At 35.7% G+C, this 19,908-nt stretch overlaps 1 protein-coding gene across 2 annotated transcripts in view; it reads right to left on the minus strand.

The window, feature by feature from the left end:
• nectin4a (nectin cell adhesion molecule 4a) overlaps positions 1-18,598 on the minus strand; it is a 47,709-nt gene extending 29,111 nt beyond the window's left edge. Inside the window, exons 1-3 of one of the 2 annotated variants that reach the window (XM_087260715.1) lie at positions 18,023-18,598; positions 6,432-6,641; positions 5,394-5,564 (exon numbers count right to left, since the gene is read on the minus strand). In XM_087260715.1, the coding sequence (XP_087116841.1) occupies positions 5,394-5,564; positions 6,432-6,641; positions 18,023-18,074 (433 nt within the window). In that variant the 5' untranslated portion in view covers positions 18,075-18,598. Of the gene's footprint in view, positions 1-5,393; positions 5,565-6,431; positions 6,645-18,022 lie in introns of both variants that reach the window. The other variant, XM_087260714.1, reaches the window with a different exon arrangement.
• Between the last annotated feature and the right edge of the window lie 1,310 nt (positions 18,599-19,908).

Genomic DNA, 19,908 nt, shown 5'->3' on the forward strand with positions numbered 1-19,908 from the left:
ATGTATCAATGTGCAACACTTTATTTTTATATATCCCTGCAAATATCTACATTTTTAACATTTTTACATTTTTATTTACATTTTCATGATTACTTCTATATTAGATTAAGCTTACTGGTAAGTGGCGATATGGTGAGCTATTTTTAGGAACAGGCCTGCGGGCAACACATGTGATCCTCGCCGGCTACCTGGTGCCCGCAGGCACCATGTTGGCGGCCCCTGGTTTAGAGAATGTTCAAACTGTTTTGAAAAATGTGCCAAAACAATAGAGAAAAACTGTAATAAGCTTTACTTTTTAAGTTAGAAAAATGTTAGCTTCAGGTTTCGTTTTAATTGAGGCCAAATTAATTTGATTCAACTTAACATTAGCAACAACAAAGTTATTACAGTGTATATAAGCAGTTTCTCTGCATTTATTTGGTAGGGGTTTATTTATTTTTTATTTGATAGATCTAATAACATAATTAAATAAATACAATTTAAGAAAATGATAATTGGACAGAAATGACAAATATTTTAATTTGTGCAATGATTAAAAATGAAGATTATTCAACCAAATATTGATTTCTTAACTTTTCTGAAGTAAAACATTGGCATTATATAATAACTAATATAACATGGTCAGAAAACATGCCACATTTTTGTTATTTTACACAAAAATCTTTATATAAGATTTGGTAAAAATGTCATCAAATGTCATTTTAAATGTTTGCCTTTGCGTCACCATTTCAAACAATCTACTTAAATACAATCATAAACTATCTCTGCAGGTGAAAGCAGCAGCTATTGTATGATCTTATAAAAGCATCAACAATGAACGCAGTCATGTTAATACCTCCATCATCCCTCCTCCTGCCGGAGACAATACTGGTGTGTTATGCTGAGAACAATATCTGTATGCATCAGAGCAGAGCTAGCCTTGTGGTTAACGGGTTGTCTCAGTATGTGAAAAGGGACGTTGACAAAAGCAAAGCAAAAAAAAAAGGCTCACTTTATCCTTGCCTTGTATCACTGAGGGCTATAATCATTTCTGTGTAATCTTCATGTAATCTAATATCATCGTAAAGAAAACCAGTTATGTGGTTTATTCACTGAATATAGAGACGATACTGTGAGAAATGGTGATATTGCATTAGGTTCCTGTCTAAATTTTATGTTTAAAATCAAGGGACAGTGGTAGAGTGGTTCAGTGGTTAGCACTGTCACCTCATAGTAAGAAGGTCGCTGGTTTGAGTAACGGTTTGGTCAGTAGGCATTTCTGTGTAGAGTTTGCATGTTCTCCCCGTGTTGGCGTGGGTTTCCTCCCAGTGCACCGATTTCCCCCACAGTTCGAAAACATGCGCCATAGGTGAATTGAATAAACTAAATTAGCCATAGTGTATGAATGTGTGTGTGAATGAGAGTCTATGGCTGCATCCCAGTATTAGGTTTCAGCTGGAAGGGCATCCGCTGCATAAAACATGCTGAATAAGTTGGCGATTCATTCTGCTGTGGTAACCCTGATGAATAAAGGGACTAAGCGAAAGGGAAATGAATGAATGGATTCAAGGGACAGATTTAGTAAACAGGACAGAAATTAGTGCAAAGAGTGCAATCCCATGAAACTACAGGTAAACATCAGTGCACACTAAGATAATTTTCGCTCACACTTATCAGCAGCATTTAAGCACATTTTTCAAGATGTTGACAGTCATATATATGTGCCACGTTGCTAAAAAACTATTAGGACACATATATTTCCCAACAAAATGAAAATTGGTTGTTTTTGCTTTTATAACAGAAAATTTGTTCTTCTGGTTTAAAAAGAAATTTTGAAGCTTGTGTATATTCCAGCGATTGGTGATTGGCCGTCAGCATCGGCCAGTACAAAGTGACGTGATTGAGTTTTTAGCATGTCTGTGCATTATTCATGAGGAAAAGTTGGTTTGAACCAATCAGCGCACTCTATTATGAATGAGATAATTATTAATATATTATTAATATGCATGAGATAGCTTTGTCGCTTTTTAGCTGCTACAGAGTTCAGAGAAGCATCCAAATGGGGTTACCAAAGCACAATTAAATTCGATGGATGAAGAAATGTTCAGAGACGAGGGTTGTCGGTGTTGCGTTTTAAAGTGTGCCAAGACAAAAGTGTTTTTTCTTTTTCCCTTTGACATGAGCAAAGCTCGCAATATATTTGTGCGAGTGAATAAAATTGTTGCCAAGCGACAAGGTTTCATTGCAAAATGTTTACCGCATACATGAATGTAGGGGACATTCATGCAGAATCCATCTTTGCACCTTAAAACACCAAACGCAACTTGCTGCAGTAAACAAAGCCTGCAATGCTTGCCCCACCTTCAAGCTCCTCTGATTGGCCCACTGCTCTTGACTTGAACGCAAATGTATTGGTTAATATGTGTTAACGTGTGCACCAATGTGCAAAACATTAGATATAAAAGCATCATTTAAGGCAGTGTTTCTCAACCACGATCCCGGAGGACCACCAAAACTGCATGTTTTGGATGTCTACTTTGCCTGTCACACCCATTACAAGTCTTTCAGTCTCTGCTAATGAGCTGATGATCTGAATCAGGTGTGTTTTAATGAGGAGACATGGAACATGTGCAGAGCTGCTGGTCCTCCAGTAACATGGTTGAGAAACACTGATTTAAAGGGATAGTTCACTCAAAAAGTTTATTTTACTTACTATTTACTAGGGTCTGCACAGGTTAGTCAACTAGTTGACTGGTCGACTTTAATGCTCTGCCATTACACTTTTTGGTTGACGTCAACTAGTCACGCTGCACAGATCACATGCTTTTTGACCTAAACAACATGGCAGCCTTACACACAAAGGTAGGTAATGGCATATGGCTTATTTTTGCACTAAAATATTTGATATTGTTGCATTCTTACGTGTGATTATGTGTTGTCTGAATTGATTTAGCATGAAAATTAGCCTGTGCTAATGTTGTACTCATTGGTAATGTTGCACTGTTTTAAGTCTAAACAGTAAGTTTGCATCTTGTGTTTTATTGATGATATCACCAGCGACTAGTCAATGTCAACTCTATTTTAATAACATAAAAGTCATTTCATTTAGCCACTATTTACACAGCCTTAAGTGTTTTCAAACCTTTTTGAGTTCCTTTTTTTCTATTGAAAACAAAAGAAGATATTTTGAAAGATGTTGGAAACCTAACCATTGACTTCCATAGTATTTGTTTTTAATAAACCCAACAGTTAAAAACAAATATTTAGACAAAATGGAGGTTTTTCAAAGAAGAAAGACAGATCAAATAAAATTGAATTGTAAGTTATGTTTCGCTAGATTAAGCGCCAATCACTCTTCTCATTGGCAGTTAAAATCATTTAGGTATGAATGCCAAAAATGTCTTAAAACATGCTGAAGGGTGACGGAGTGGCGCAGTAGGTAGTGCTGTTGCCTCACAGCAAGAAGGTCGCTGGTTTGAGCCTCGGCTGGGTTAGTTGACGTTTCTATGTAGAGTTTGCATGTTCTCTCTGCGTTCGCGTGAGTTTCCTCCGGCTGCTCCGGTTTCCCCCACAGTCCAAAGATGTGTGGTACAGATGAATTGGGTAGGCTAAATTGTCTGTAGTGTATGAGTGTAAATGAGTGTGTGTGTGTGTGTGTGTGTGTGTGTGTGTGTTTCGCAGAGATGGGTTGTGGCTGGAAGGGCATCCACTGTGTAAAAACGTGCTGGATACGTTGGTGGTTCATTCCACTGTGGCGGCGCCGGATTGTTAAAGGGACTAAACTGTAAAGAAAATGAATGAATGGATGAATGAACATGCTGAAGATAACACAAGCAAAAATCCTCCCAGTGCACATACGTCACAGTATTTCCTATAATATTTTTCTTTTGGAGAAAGTGTTTTTTTATTTAGTTTGACTGAAATTGAATAAATCTTTTTTTATGTAAATGCTGTGGTCAATATGATTAGCCCCCTTAAGAAAATATGTCCCCTTCATTGGCTTTAGAATAAACTAGTGTTGTCCAATGACTTGCCTAATTATAATAACATAACCTATTTAACCAGCTTAAAGGGCCATGACACCCCCCAATTTCGGTTAAAGTTTACTTTAGAATGTTTTCAAAAGATGCATGATTAATGGGCGTGGAGCTCCGCGAGCATCGGGCAGGAGTGGGCGTGGCCAGCAAGGGAGAATGTGAGCGAACAACTGTTGTTGTCAGTTAGCTCACAAAATGAGACAAACCGTAAAGAGACGCATGAGTTTATAGTTTACAAAGTTAAAATGCAAAGAAATGAACAGTGATTTAATGCCCTGCTACATTTGTTATTCGTAATTTCATATACACATAATCACAATTTATATCATTATAAAGATAAGTGTGTTCATGTAAGCACTATAAATGAGGACTTCTCCCTCAATCCCCGTATCCAGCGGACTCCAGGTCTCCTGACCCGTCTATTTTAACCATTAGTCCTGCTGGTAATCTGGAGGATTTAGGCAAGCACAGCAGCACGGCGATGTGTCTGAATGTGAACGAACTCCTGATAAAAGTCAATGTCCGCCATTCTCTAATTCTCGTGCTGCTCTCCCGACAAAAATGCTTGCAGCACACACACAGCTTTGCTGTATGATCGGCCCTGACAGGATCGCGGGGAAAAAGCATGCAACAAACCGCGTGGATCATGGAAACAAACGCATATGAGCCTTTATGAACGGCTAAATACTGTGTGCCGTGGGTCCGTCCGTGTCTCACAGCTCGGGCTTGACACTGGCAGGTCTGGCATGAATAATTAAACAGCCGGCTCTTATCATAGGATAAGAAAACTCCGCTATGAATAATAATGAGAAACCGACGCGTCATCATTGCACTTGCAGTACTGCGCTACGTCGCCGATTTTGATCCCGCCCCCAAAATTCATTTTAAACCCGGAAGCTGAAATTAGCTGCCAAAAGCTCAAAATTATCCAGTTTTCCCTACAATTACAGCTGACAGGTGCTAACATTGTCTTAACTGATGCTCAACACACACAAATCTGTTAATATAAAAAAAAAAAAAAAGTTTTCCAGGGTGTCCTGAACCTTTAAGCTTTCCAATTTCACTTTAAGCTGAATGCTAGGATATTGCTAAATAACTAGTAATTATGTACTGACACCACGGCCAGACAAACAAAATTTGTTTTTAAAACTATTAAGGTTAAAAATGTATTGAAAAGAATCTTAGAAAATAAAGACATTAATTTTGCATTTTTTTTCATAATTTACTTTTCACTGCATGTCTTAGTTAAAAGATGCAAAAGAGGGTTTGCACAGACACAAGCTGCCACAAAAATCTACTTCATAGGCATTTTACAGACACATAAGAAACATGACAATTGTTTGTGGTGTTGTGTTGGTCCATAATTAATGTACTTACTCCACACTGTGAGCACTATCTCTGCCTCAAAGTTTCCACTGGGGAAGGTAATGATTTTGCATTTGTATTTGCCCTCATCTGCAGAAAGAGTGCGCATGATAATCAGAGCAGAGTCTGCTATTGGGTTGTTGGTCTCGAATCGTACACGCCCTGAATATGAAGAGTGGAATTCTGTCAGAGAGAAAAAAAAGAATGAAACAACAACCATGTGATTATCATTGGATTTCTTTGAGACATACAACTGGCAAACAATGCATACATATCTATTAGTTTGCTATTTGAAAAAACAAAATAACTTTCAGTGGTTCAGTGTATATGAATGCAAGATTAGTACAAAAACAAAAGCAGGAACTAAATCAAGTTTACAGACTCCAGGAAGTAGCAAAAAAATCTGATAAAATTTTGCTGATCTGATAAAAAAAAACAAAAAAAAAACTAAAACAGAATCTGTCTGAAATTACTCTGAGCTCAGCATACTAGTCCAAACTTTTACAGGGCTAGTTGACCCAAAAATATTTATTCTGTTATTATTTTTTGTAACTTTTTTTGATTTTTGGAAGGATTTGACAAAAGATTTTGAGCCGGGAATCAAACTCAGGTCGCCGTGAGCAACTCGATTGCAAGAAGTCCAGAAAAAGAACCAAAAGCATTGTCAAAACATTTCATGCGACTTCAGTGTCTCAACTGCAATTATACAAAACTCCAAGTAAACATTTTTTGCATCAAAAAAACTTGGTTTTCTGTGTTTGGTTTTTGGTTCTGTGTTTGTTTTTTTTTGGACTTTTTGGGCATTCTGAAGATGAATGAAGGTCTCAAGCATTTAATTAATTACCTCGTTGAGGTGAGCAATTAATAATAGAATATATATATTTTTGTGTATAAGTTATATTTATAACTAAACCTTTAAGGTATTTTGCTTGGTATTAAATATTGATTGAGTAAAAGGTGAATAATAATTTTTTTACAAAAATGTTTAGGGTTTGATATCTGTAAAAAAATAAAAAAAGCAAAATACAAAAGAAAAACATTCTGTCATACCTGTCTGGCCTTCTTTGAAATGAGCAGTAAGAATCTGTTCTTCAACTCCATTGTTCTCTCGAATCCACAGCACCTGCACCACTGTAATCTCACTGTCCGACACATTGAATCGACAGGGCAAACGAGTTTCCCCCTCTGCCAAAGACCACAGATCCCAGGGGGACTCAGAGGGCTCTAGAAAGCTGTATTCTTCTTCTCCACTTACTCGGGCTGCTGTGAAAATAACATGTGAAACAGTCACTTAATATCATGCCTCATAAGAGATCATGTATATATCGGTGGATGTTCTCACATAATAAAGCCAGACATGTTAATCAGCAGAAGCCCAACACAAAGCGGAAAGCTGAAGGCTTTTATTTTGCAAAACAACCACCTAGATGTACATTATCCTGCTTATTACGCTTATGAATACTTGCTACAAAAATCATTCATTCATTTATTTTATTTTCGTCTTAGTCCCTTTATTAATCTAGGGTCGCAACAGGGGAATGAACCGCCATCTTATCCAGCATGTTTTATGCAGCGGATGTCTTTCTTTCTGCAAACCCTCTCTGGGAAACATCCATACACACTCATTTACTATTGACAATTTAGCTTATCCAATTCACCTGTACCGCATGTCTTTGGACTGTGGGGGAAACCCACGCAAATGCAGGGAGGACATGCATCTCTACACAGAAACGCCAACTGACCCAGGCCGAGGCTCGAACCAGCAACCTTTCTTGCTGTGAGGTGACAGCACTACCTACTGCGTTGCCGTGTACAAAATTACTAAACATTAATTTTTGATTAATAATCATTTACTAACCATTTATTTAAACAAAGCTTGCAGTAAGAAAAAAAAAACAGCTGAATGCAGCCTACACTAACCTACGCATTATTCAGCAACAAGATGGTGCCAAATAGCCAAGAATGGCAGGATGACAGATAAGCATATAAATATGGATATGAATATTTTTAACAATGGTCAAGATGATTTCAATTGTAATTCCATGTGTTCCATTCCAACCAAAAATAATGATGATTTAACAATCACTGTGATATGTTCTTTATTGTTCAAATTCTACAAACGTCTATATACTGAAGTCCAAAATTACATCTCAAGCAGTAGTGACACAAAGAAAGATAAATGCAAAATGATAAAAACCTCAACAGACAATCAGAATTGACCGTAACTAACTTTAAAGGTTGGCAGTTCATGATTGTATTGAAACTGCTCATTAATGCAACAAATATCTAATCAGCTAATCATGTGCATTTAGGCATGAAGGGATGGTCAAGACGATCTGTTGAAGTTCAAACCGAGCATCAGAACGAGGATTTAAAGGGGACCTATTACACAAATATCACTTTTATGTAAAGTTTATTTATAAACATAATTTTGAGAGGATCAGGTGCTCATGATTGCTTGCAGCCGTCCTGCATTATTCAATTTATGATTCACCAGACAATTCCAAAGCCACTATAAATACCATTTAACAGCCGTGTTTGTTTTAGAGAATCCCCCCTTCCACCCCTACTCCTCCTCCTTTCCTATGTGGGTGCCACGTGGCCCATGGGTTAGCACTGTTGCCTCACAGCAAGAACGTCACTGGTTCAAGTCCTTATCAAGCCAGCCGATGTTTCTGTGCAGAGTTTATGTATTCTCCCTGTGCTCACGTGGGTTTCCTCTGGGTTCCCCGGTTTCCTCCCACCATCCAAAAACATGCAGCTTAAGTTAATTGACTAATCCAAATCGGCACCATAGACATGTCCCTAAATAGTTATTTCTTAAGAGCAATCACTATCTGTTCATTAGCTTATGCAGCAGGGGAGTTCTCAAGTTCTACCTGAGCTCAAACTCACGTCTCGCCTTGCCCCAGGCTCGAGGATCTTATGAGCTCAGGGCTCTCTCCTGCCAAGCATGCCAAACAAGCTTTATAATCAATCATCAGCTAAAGTGTGAACTCTTAAAAAGGGGTTTAAACAGTAGTAGGGCAACAGTCTGCAGATATAACCAGCTTCTACTTGTAAAATATTATACATTTTATTTTTTATAATCACACTTGATACAAACATTCTGAAGAAACGCTTTGACATTCTCTCTTTGTGCATGTCATCAGAGGGGGGGAAGCCCAGTCTATCAGTGCCCATCTTTCCTTATTAGCATTAAATGTTAGTCTAGTTTTTGAATCTGCCACTATGCTGACACTCAGGCATTTATAGAGAGCTTTTGAAAAAAGGGCTGGGAGCAGAATCTCATTTAAATTTAAAGCGACAGTCACCAAAACAGCACAATTAGGATAAAAAAGCCTAAAAGGGGGAGTTTTAAAGAGTTATAAAATATTATCTGTGGAGTATTTTGAGCTGAATCTTTACATATATATTCTAGGAACATCAGAGACTTATCTATTAAATCTTGTAAAAAGGGGCATAATAGGTCCCCTTTAACTGACTTTGAATGTGGCATTGGTATTTGTTGTCAGACAGTCTGCTCAGAGTATCTCTAAGGGTTTACAGAAAATTGTCTAAAATAGAGAAAACATCCAGTGATAGAAAGCCCTGTGGGCAAAAAAAAGCCTCTTCAATGTCAAAGGTCAGAGGAGAATGACCAGACTGATTTAGATGATAAAAAGGCAACACTATTTCAAATATGTAGCCGTTACAACAGAAGTTTGTGGAAGAGCATCAAATACACAACACTTTTTGAAGCTCTTGAGTATTTCTTGAGCACAACAAGCTTTAAACAAAAGACACATCAAAGCTTTAAGCAGATCTCCAGTCATCTCACAGTAATTAGTAATCACTCATCTTCGCTTCATGATTAATCCTATCCCCTGCACTCTGCTAGTGTGTGAGGAGAAGGGCAGGTTCAAGTTTTCCCAGGTCCAGCACTTTATATATGATAATGTTTTTTCTTGGCGACAATACGAAATGACTAAAGATTCAAACTCAAGATGATTCATATAATGAAATCAGTATTTTTAAACACGGTGCACTTTTAGTTTTAAACCTCATCCGGATGTTTTCATTCACTTAGTCACACACTGCATGAAAGGTAATTTTCCAAAACCCATAATAGGGGCTCTTTAGCAGTTAATGTTGTTGGTGCAATGGTGTTGAATGTCGAGGATGTTTTCTTGACACAATTTGAGCCCATTACACCAAGTGAGTGTCATTCATTCAACCTTAAGCATTATTTCTGACAAATATCCATCCTTTCATGACCACTGTGTGCCCATCTTGCTAAAGCTACTTACAACAGGATCATGCTCAATGTCACAAAGCTTAAATATTCTCAGACTGGCTTTCTTAAACTTAACAATGAGTTCATTAAACTCAAATCATCTCCACAATCACCAGATCTTAATCCAATAGAGCAGTTTTGGGATGAGCTGAAACAGGAGTTTTCCAGCAAATCTGCAGAAACTATGTGATGCAATCATATCGATATGGATTAAAAGTTAAAGGTTTCCAGCACCTATTTGAATTTATGTTAGGAAGAATTAAGGCACTTCAAAGGTAAACTCAGAACTTGGGGTTCCTAATAAAGTGGCCAGTGAGTGTATGCATTGAAACTATTTACAATATTGCATATTGAATTTTAAACTGTTTTGCTCTGCCTGTGTTACATTCAAAAACGCAGTTCATGCTAAAACTTTAAGTCTGCCGTCATTTACTTACCCTCCACTTGTTCCAAACTCGTCTGAGAAGACATTTAGAAAAATTTTAAAAACTAGAAGTTATTGACTCCACTGTATTTTTTCTCCTACATTGGTTAACAATTTATAACATTCTTCAAAATATCTTCTTTTGTGTTCAACAGAAAAAAAACAGGTAAAGGTTTGTAACCACTTGAGTGTGTGTAAATGGTGATTAAAATGTATTTATTTTAGGAAACATTTACTATACAAAGACTGATGGAAATAACCGTATTATAAATAAACAGTGTTACTAACAGCGATTCGTTTTCCAGTAACCAAGAACCAGCAGGTTCACACATAAGCACACGCATAGTCAGTGGCACACATGCACGACCAGGAGTCAGAGCTATTACAAATCCAACAAGCTCAAAGGTCGCTTTTGCAAACTGGAAATAAAAGCACTGCATTTCCCTCATTGAGGTGAAAGGCAAGAATGTTTATGTATCATGCAACTTATGCCTAGGAAAAGAGTCTCTCTACGGCAGTGACGAGTAGTTCTAATCTAATGAAGCACCTCACGTTGTCAAATGCCGCCACAAGATTAGTGGCTACGCAGGTGATAACGTGAGCTCTGATACCAAAGGAGTAGACGAAGCCAAGACGTCAAAGCAAAAAAACTTCATTTGTCTTCACCGCAAACACTTATTACTCAGACAGAATTAAACTAAATAATATCTAAATATATAGTTGAGGACATGCTGCCATTGTCTCTCACAACAACATTAATATAATGTAGATTAGTGTTCATGGTTTTATATTTATTTGATAGTCATCTGACAAATTATTTGTAAGCAACACAATAGTTACTTTCCCTGTTAATGAGTTACTTTTATAATTATGCTGCTATTATAATTCAGTTACTATTTATGAGAAGTAAGTAACTAATTACTTTTTTAAAGGAACATGCCCAACTCTGTATATAACGTTCCATATCACTGTAAAAAAAAAATCCTTGTAAAAAAAAAATGGTAATACTGGCAGCTGTGGTTGCCAGCATCATACTGTAAAAATATGGTGCCCTACCATTTTTTAAATTAACAGCATGAGGCCTGTTTGGAGTTCTACCCCCTGACTGTGAGTTACCATTTTTCTGAATTATTAGCTTTTCTGTCATTATTAGCTAGGCAGTGCGTTTTGTTGCAGTGGAAGTCTCCTCAACCCCCATCTCATACTCAGTGGATTAAAGATGCCTTATTTTTTGTTAAATTAGAAAAAATTAAACATAGTCTTCGAGGTTCAGTGGTCAAATTTTCTAATATTTGGTTGCCATTTTTGGAACATGTTAAATCTCTAAGACTTGAGGCAATTACTGTGGAGTGAATGCTTGCCAATCTTGCATTTTTGTTTTGATCTGTGCCTTCCAGTTGAATATTAGTGCTGCTGATGTAGCACAAACATACAACTTTTTCTTGACATAAAACCACAAGTTTTAAGAACCTGCCACCCCCGGCCTATTTAGTTTAATACATTTTCCCTTTTCTCTCGCTTTTTTTTTCAATTTATTTATTGTTATACAATACACCATGCTGTCAACCTCAGCGTCTGGTACCGACCTGTTCATATGCTCAATTAGAAAAAATGTATGCACATCATATAGTGTTTATGCATGTCATATACTGTGTGTCGCATAATATGAGGGTTATAGTGTGGTTTATTTTTATTCTTTTAATCAATTTTGTACTGTTTTATATATATATATATATATATATATATATATATATATATATATATATATATATATATATATATATATTTTGTACTGTTTTATATATATATATATATATATATATATATATATATATATATATTTATTTATTTATTTATTTTTTTTATGTTTGTACTGTTATTGTCTCTTTTTACTTTTGTTTGTTAACTGTCATAAAAACCTAATAAATAAATCTTATAAAAAAATTAACAGCATGATACTGTTTTTGTTAGCAACAGTATTCTACTGTTGTGGAACTGTAAAAATACAGTACCTTGCTGTTTTAAATTAACAGAATGATTCTGTTTTTGTTAGCAACAGTAATCTACTGTTATGGAACTGTAAAAATACAGTGCCCTGCCATTTTAAATTAACAGCATGATACTGCTTTGTTAGATACAACATACCACTGTTATTGTAGTGTAAAAATACAGTGTAGAGCTTATTCACTACACTGTGAAACAATATCCATGCATTAGCCGTTTTTCATAATTTGTGATTGACATTTTTATTTATGCTTTTGAATTCCATTACTGGACTTTGATCTTTCTTCTAACAACGTTTAACCTTTAAAAATTCAAAAGTGACTATAAGCATTTTTGTTAATAGTTTAATTAAAAGAAAACACACTGAAGAAAATAAAGTACGGAAAGTGTTTTTATTAACATTTTTATTTTCTCTCTATATTTCTTCTTATACATTATATTATTATTTTAACTACTAAAATGTCAATAAAAGTCACTTTGCTAAACTGTAAAGTGGAGTTTAACATCAAAAGTCGACAGAGCAGAGATCAACGTCCCATAATGTAATTTCCAACTGTAAATAAATGGAAAACACTTGGGAATCACAAATTACGGAAATTGATAATTAACAGAACCAAAATCTGATTAAATGTTAAAGGGCCTGAACAACCAAATACTGTACTGTGCCATGAACATATCATACAGCTTCAGGCATTTAAGCACTGTTAAACAAAACTGAAATAACACCTATAGGAGAAATATACCCGCAGTAAAAGTTTAGCTAAGGTCATCAGCTACCTGCAGTATATGGTAACATAAGCCTTTCCTTTTTCATCCCTCTTTTGAACTGACACAGAGAGAACAGAGAGACAGAGAAGCAGACATGGGAATAGATATGGATCACATAATAAAAGAAAGGAAGAGCAGTGAGAGATAAACAGGTGTCTGGAAGAGCGTTTGTGGACGCGAGCGAAATATGCTGCTCGACTCGTTATATGTCTCAAGGCTAATTACTTTCGGGTGGCAGACGAGCAAAAGCAAACACTCGGATTCAAAGAGAGCGCACGCAAAATTGAAAATCAACTGGACTTATGACTGAATATTGTCTGAACTTACTGAAAGCTAAGTTTACAAAGGCAAAATAAACACACTAAAGAAAACACAAAGAGTCATATTTTAAAATATTACTTTTATAATAAGAATGTAATCAAAACTTTTATGAAACAATCGGCAAAAATATATGAACACAATATTACTGTCAATTGCTATTTTTTCCAAGAGTTCACACTTAGTTGATGATTGATTATAAAGCGTGTTTGGCATGCTGTCCCAGGAGAGAGCTCTGAGCTCACAAGATCCTTAAGCCTGGGGCTCCCTCCTGTTTGCAGGGTGAGAGGGGAGTTTGAGCTCAGGTAGGTCTCAAGAACTCCCTTGCTTATTTATGGCTAATGGCATATTAGAGCTTGCTATGGAGAGATATACTGCTGATTAAGACCCCGCTTGCACTAATACATTTCTAAAACAGCGTTCCACGTCAAAGTCCACACTGGCGTTTGACCTAGCATTTCTGATATGATCTCCGTCTACAGTACATTGCTAAAAACACACATCACATGAGCAAACACACACTCTAGCATGCGCTGCAGCGTATGAGCTCGGGGAGGCAGCAGGTGCTTTAAGCACACCTCTCCAGGTGAGAGCAGGGCACGTCGGACAGTTCATCAAGGATAAACCAATGGATCTCATCTAACTATAGTTCTTAAACGTGACATTTACTTCATCTTGTCTATATTTAATGACTCTTTGGTCTTTTGAATCTATTACTTGTTCTTGTTGAATCTATTACTTGTTATTACGTGTAGGTAACAGGTTTTGGCTGAGCGCACAGATAATATATTCATTTATGTAATTACGTACACTGATTCTGCTCATTTGACTGATGGCTTGCCTTTATTGTATGAACTTATTGTACTTTTACAATGGCCATTCTTGATTATTAAAACTGATATTAAGCAAAAAAGAGGGCATGTTTCATATTTTCAATGAAAATGAAAGGAGGCAGTAATGTTATAGGCTCCATTTTGTTATAAATATGCATACAGTGAAGATTACGATCATATAAATATGTAGCTACACGATGCCTCAAAAGTTTTGGTGTCTGTTAAGTTATATCAAAATAAAAATAGGCAGTTCCTCATATCATGTTTTTATTTTATTGTTAAAATTCATTGTTTAAATGTAAATCTGATAACGAGCCTGATCAAAAGAGATTTTAAGAAGATGAAACTGTGCCCCTGTAACTGTAAGAGGTAACTGTGGGCTCTTTTTGAAGATTAGACAGAGTAAGTCAGTTAATAATTTTTTTCACAAGCCAATAGTGAACTGAATAGTGAGTGTTCATAAGATTTGTGTCTGTAGCTACATGTTTTTATTATCCATGACTGACCTATAATAATTAAAAACCATTCAGAAATGTTATGCTCTTTTTTTTTAGTCACTGTTTAATGTTCCGGGATTTATTCTTACAAATTAAGCAATGGTTGAAGTAAAATTTTAAGATTCATTTTTTTATATATATAAAGGTCTGATAAATACACTGTAAACGGGATTAGTTGACTTTACTTAGAAAATTAAGTAAACTCGTTGCCTTATAATTAAGTCAACAAAGTCAATGGGTTTACTGACTTTAAGTAAAGTCAACTTGTTGCTTTTAAGGCAATGTGTTTGCTTACTTTTTAACAGTGTAACATCATTTTTGCATTTGTTGTGCCTGAAAATCTGTAAATATAAATGGAAAATACAGAGATTTTTCTAGGTGATTTCTTAATTTTTTCATAGGTAAACAGATTGAAACAAAATAGAAATTAAGAAATGAGAAATTATTAATCACATAAATAAAATGTGAAATGTAATCTGCCACATCTTTCAAAACGATGTTAAGCCTACTGTATGTAAATGGGGTCATAAATAAGAAACACAGTACTTTGTTACTGTTTTGCAATTCAGCATATTCCTAGGATTATGGGTCATATAATCTATAAATTGCACACTTAATAGAAAGGCCAGTCTGAAAAGGTGTTTTTGGATCTTTAATCACCTATAATGTCTTCAAATGTTAAGTTTCTGAGTCATTTTAAGTCTGGATTGAACTTTGTCACCATCCCACATCAATGAACAACATTCATAACAAAGTCTTTCAGACACATGCATGTTGACAAGATTTCTGGCACATACTTCTGTCAACTGTCACACACAATGCATTGATTTACCCCAGTATGACATGTTCCTGAGTCAACATCCTTCTAATGCTTCTTGCCTAATCCTACGTAAAATCAAGGGCCAATAAAAGCAAAAATAGACCTAATTTGCAATGCTAATATTTTTTTTACAGACTACAACTCTTCCTTCCCACCTAATTTGTGTTTATTGGTTCTGGCCAGGAAAGAAATGGTCCCCTTAATAAACCTGGTGTCTCTTAAGGTCTCTTTTCTACGTTTTCATTGTCTGGTGGAGATTGTGTTTTTGTAACTATTTGACTTGCCTACATCGACTTGATACTGAGAAGCACTTGAACTTGTTTCATAACGAACTGAATAATGCCACTGTTGTCTTGCCAAATTTGGATTTGCCTCATTTTTAAAGTTTGCATATAACTGATTCTATCACATACCTGTTTACGTTACATTACTGCCTAGATACACTCTTTAAAAATATCCTCAATTTAGCCCTTTTCCACATTTTGCCATTTATGTTTTGATTTTCCTCATTTATTTATGCTTTTGAATTCCATTATGATACCTTGATAGCTCTTCCAACAACTTTTAACCTTGAAAAGATTAAAAAAGTGACTTTTATGAACATTTGTAATAGTTTCAAGTGATATATTGTCTGGGTTGGTGTTGTATATTACGCTACAAACACCTTACAATAAACTGCCAGTACACTTTCTGCTATTTTACAGACTTATTTCACGTTTTATATAATTTCAGAGAACTAAAATGTCAATAAAAGTCACTTTTTCAAACTGTAAAGTTGAAATTTGAACATCAAAATTCGACATCGCTGAGATCTACACCCCATAATACAATTCACAACCATAAATAAACAGAAAACAGTTGTGAATCATGAAATACACAGTTTTTACAGTGTACTAACAATCTTTACTGTATAAAGAGCTACAAAATCATTTTTTGACTTCAAATTACACTACAATGTAATAATATTACTTTACAGATCATTTATTTATAATTACTGTAGTAATTATTACAGGTAAACTATCATTCAATGGATCTAAAAACAATGACAAATAGCAATGAGATTCATTGTTTTCTAGTCACTAAATGCAACTATGCTAACTGGTAAGTTGCTTTGGATAAACGTCGTCTCTGCTAATTTAATAAATGTAAATGTATTTGCAGTTGAAATTAATATAGTTTAAAACCAAGGTACCTGGCTGGTAAAAATGACCACAATTATCACAAAAACTATATCATAAAATAGTCTCAAACCATCTCAAGTCATAAAATAATAGGCAAGTGGTTTAAAGCCCTAACCCCAAAGTTGTCAATACTAGGAAAAGTTGACAATTCAAGGGGTATCTTGTAGGCATGGCCCGGTGTATGATTCTGACGGTATCCTTGGATAAAAATATCAGTTTCACGATATTGTGATTACTGCACCAAAATAAATTAGTTTTAAATAAGTGGGTAAAAACAACTACTTTTCCCCCATTGAACACAATATATTTTAATTTGGAAAGCATTAAAAAAAATTTTGACAGTAAACATTCATTCATTCATTTTCTTTTTTCGGCTTAGTCCCTTTATTAATCCAGGGTCGCCACAGCGGAATGAACCGCCAACTTATCCAGCATATGTTTTACACAGCGGATGCCCTTCCAGCTGCAACCCATCTCCGGGGGTAGCCCATACACTCTCATTCACACATACACTATGGACAATTTTAGCTTACCCAATTCACCTGTACCGCATGACTTTGGACTTTTGGGGGAGCATGCAAACTCCACACAGAAATGCCAACTGACCCAGCCAAGGCTCGAACCAGCGACCTTCTTGCTGTGATGCAACAGCACTACCTACTGCGTCACCGCGTCGCCCGACAGTAAACATGTCAGGCTAAATAAGTCAAATAAATCATTGACTTCTGCTGTCTTCATTAGTTTCAAAAACACAGATTTCTTTCCAATTTAAAATGCCATCTTTGGATATCTTTTCTGCTGGAGATACTGTTGTCTTAAAAAACTAAAAATATATTAAAAAAAATAATAATAATAAAAAAATATATATATATATATTTCATATGCTGTAGGAACAATATAACAGAAAATATTGGCGTTTTTAAAATCATGACTTTCCAAACCGAGGTATACCTTGAAAACAGTAATCGTACCATGCCTAGTTTCTTGCCAAAACGACCTCCAGAAAATGCTGAACCAGGGCCCCAAATATCCTATCTACAGCACTGACACTCTAAATCCTAATATCAAAAGGCGATAACCTATGAATGTTGTTGATAAATCAGCAGAAATGTTGATGCAGGAAAATGTCTTAAGAGCCTATCATAATGTTCAGAGCCACTTACCCTAAATTAAAGCACAATTACAGCTGAAATAATAGCTCAAACACTCTAAAAAATGTAATGTAAGTTACGTTGACAACACCCTTCAATTCATCACACCCTTACAACTTCATCAACCCAAAAAACACTCCTTAAGACTATGCGTAACGTGTGTGTGTGTGTGTGTGCAGGGAGCGCCTGTCTGTCACACTGAATCACACACGCAGTTCGTCATGAGAACCAGTTCTTCCTGTAATATCAGACAACCGTAAACGTGTTGTGAAGCTCTTTTTCCAAAACGTTTAACCCCAAATCCTGCAACTAGCTCTAGAAAGTTTCCAATTACCCAGTATTAATTACCGTATGTGTGAAACGGCTCACCTGAGTTCCAGAAGATCACCGCAGCAAGAACATATGAAACTGCCTTCATCATCCTCCAGTTCAGACTTTTCTCCTGAGCCCGATTTGTCAGTATGTCGATGTCAATGTAAAGCTCATTATTAATATACCAAAACAGCGTCCATGTTGAGAGAAGGTACTCCTGATTCAATTACATCGATCATAGATCCAGTCCCACAGGACACATTGGAGAAGAGGACATACCCATACATAAAGACGTCCAGTGCAACAACAACAACCAAAAGACAGAAGGAAAGAAATAAAAAAAAAAACACTATTATAAAAAAAAAACACTGGAGATTAAGGATTAATTCATTTCAAGTTCAAAAAGACTGACATCCTTCGGTGAAAGTGAGCGTTTATCCATGCAATTCGTGTGGAAGCGGGAAAAAAAGTTTTAATCCAGTCAATATCTTAACACCTACGACATGTTAAGAAAGAAAAAAAATGTGCGGATTTCCATTGATGCCTCCGACGGTGTGAATGAAAATGTTGTGGAAATGCTGGGAGAGAAGAGATACACCTGTTGAACGGCAGCTCTCCATTGCGCAGTCGCGCACAGGTCCTTACTAGTACTGCGCACTCAACTTTCCTGTTTTTAATCCGGGTGTTTCTTCGCAATCTGATGATTCAATCTATTTTAGCTACTGATTTAATATTCTGTAATTGCTTAATCTTTTAAGTTCTTTTAAATAGTCGAACTCATCTCTTGTCTTTTTTTTTCTACCGTAATGGTTTTGTAAACATGTTTATCCTAAAAAGTGACTTGCACCAGTAATTAAAAACACACTGAAAGAGTGTGAGAGAGACAGGACACACACACACACGTTTATTATAAATGAATCATTGTAAATATACAGATTTTTATAATTTATTATTACTGTATTATCCATAAATGTTGATTGTTAAATGTAATTTATTTGACTTATTATTCTTATTCAATTTTTTTATTTAATAATAATTATTATTATTAAATCAAATTTCTTTTTATTATATATTTATTTTATGACTACTATTTATTGTTTACTATTATTTTTTTTTTAAATATATGCACACACATTCACTACTGCCAACTTAGTTTATTTAATTCACCTATAGCGCATGTCTTTGGACTGTGGGGGAAACCGGAGCACCAAGAGGAAACACACGACAACACAAGGAGAACATGCAAACTCCACACAGAAACGCCAACTGATCCAGTCTGCACTCAAAACGGTGACCTTGCTGTGAGGTGACAGTGCTAACCACTGAGCCACCATGTCACCTTAGATGAATAATCATCCGACTAAAAAATTTATTTTTAAACAGCTGTACAAAATTTCCAGAACATGCTTCTAATTTGACTATTATACCTAAACTTAAAAATGTTAAGTGATTTTAGAGATTCTATATCCCCTTTTAACAGTTCAGCATCAAGACAGTTTTCCATTTTTTTGTTTCCGGCTATGACTTTCAGAATCAAAGTAATCCTGTTGAATGAATTACTACATCAGCATATCTGATTAATTTTTGCGAGTGTGGTGACACAATTAGCACATGCATTTATCTGTTTTAAATCTAACATGAACTGTTATGTATCTAGTTGCATTCTTGGCCTAAAGAAAAAAAGCATCAAAAACGGTAAACCTGTTCTTCCTTGTGAAAACAGTTAAACCCCCGGGCACTTTTGCTGTGTTCAACGGAAGAGAGTTCCAGATGGGGGTTTGAGCTGAAAATGACAGTCATGGATGGTAAGCCACATGGTAATACACCATGATTAGCATTTAGCATTGTAAATGTCTGAAAATGTCATTATATTGAACAGAAAATATTAAGTTCACGTTTTCATTCACACCTTTTGCATACTATTCATTCATTATTTCTCTCTC

Source organism: Danio rerio, chromosome 7, assembly GCF_052040795.2.
Source record: "Danio rerio strain M-AB ecotype USA chromosome 7, GRCz13ab, whole genome shotgun sequence".
Classification (NCBI taxonomy): domain Eukaryota; kingdom Metazoa; phylum Chordata; class Actinopteri; order Cypriniformes; family Danionidae; genus Danio; species Danio rerio.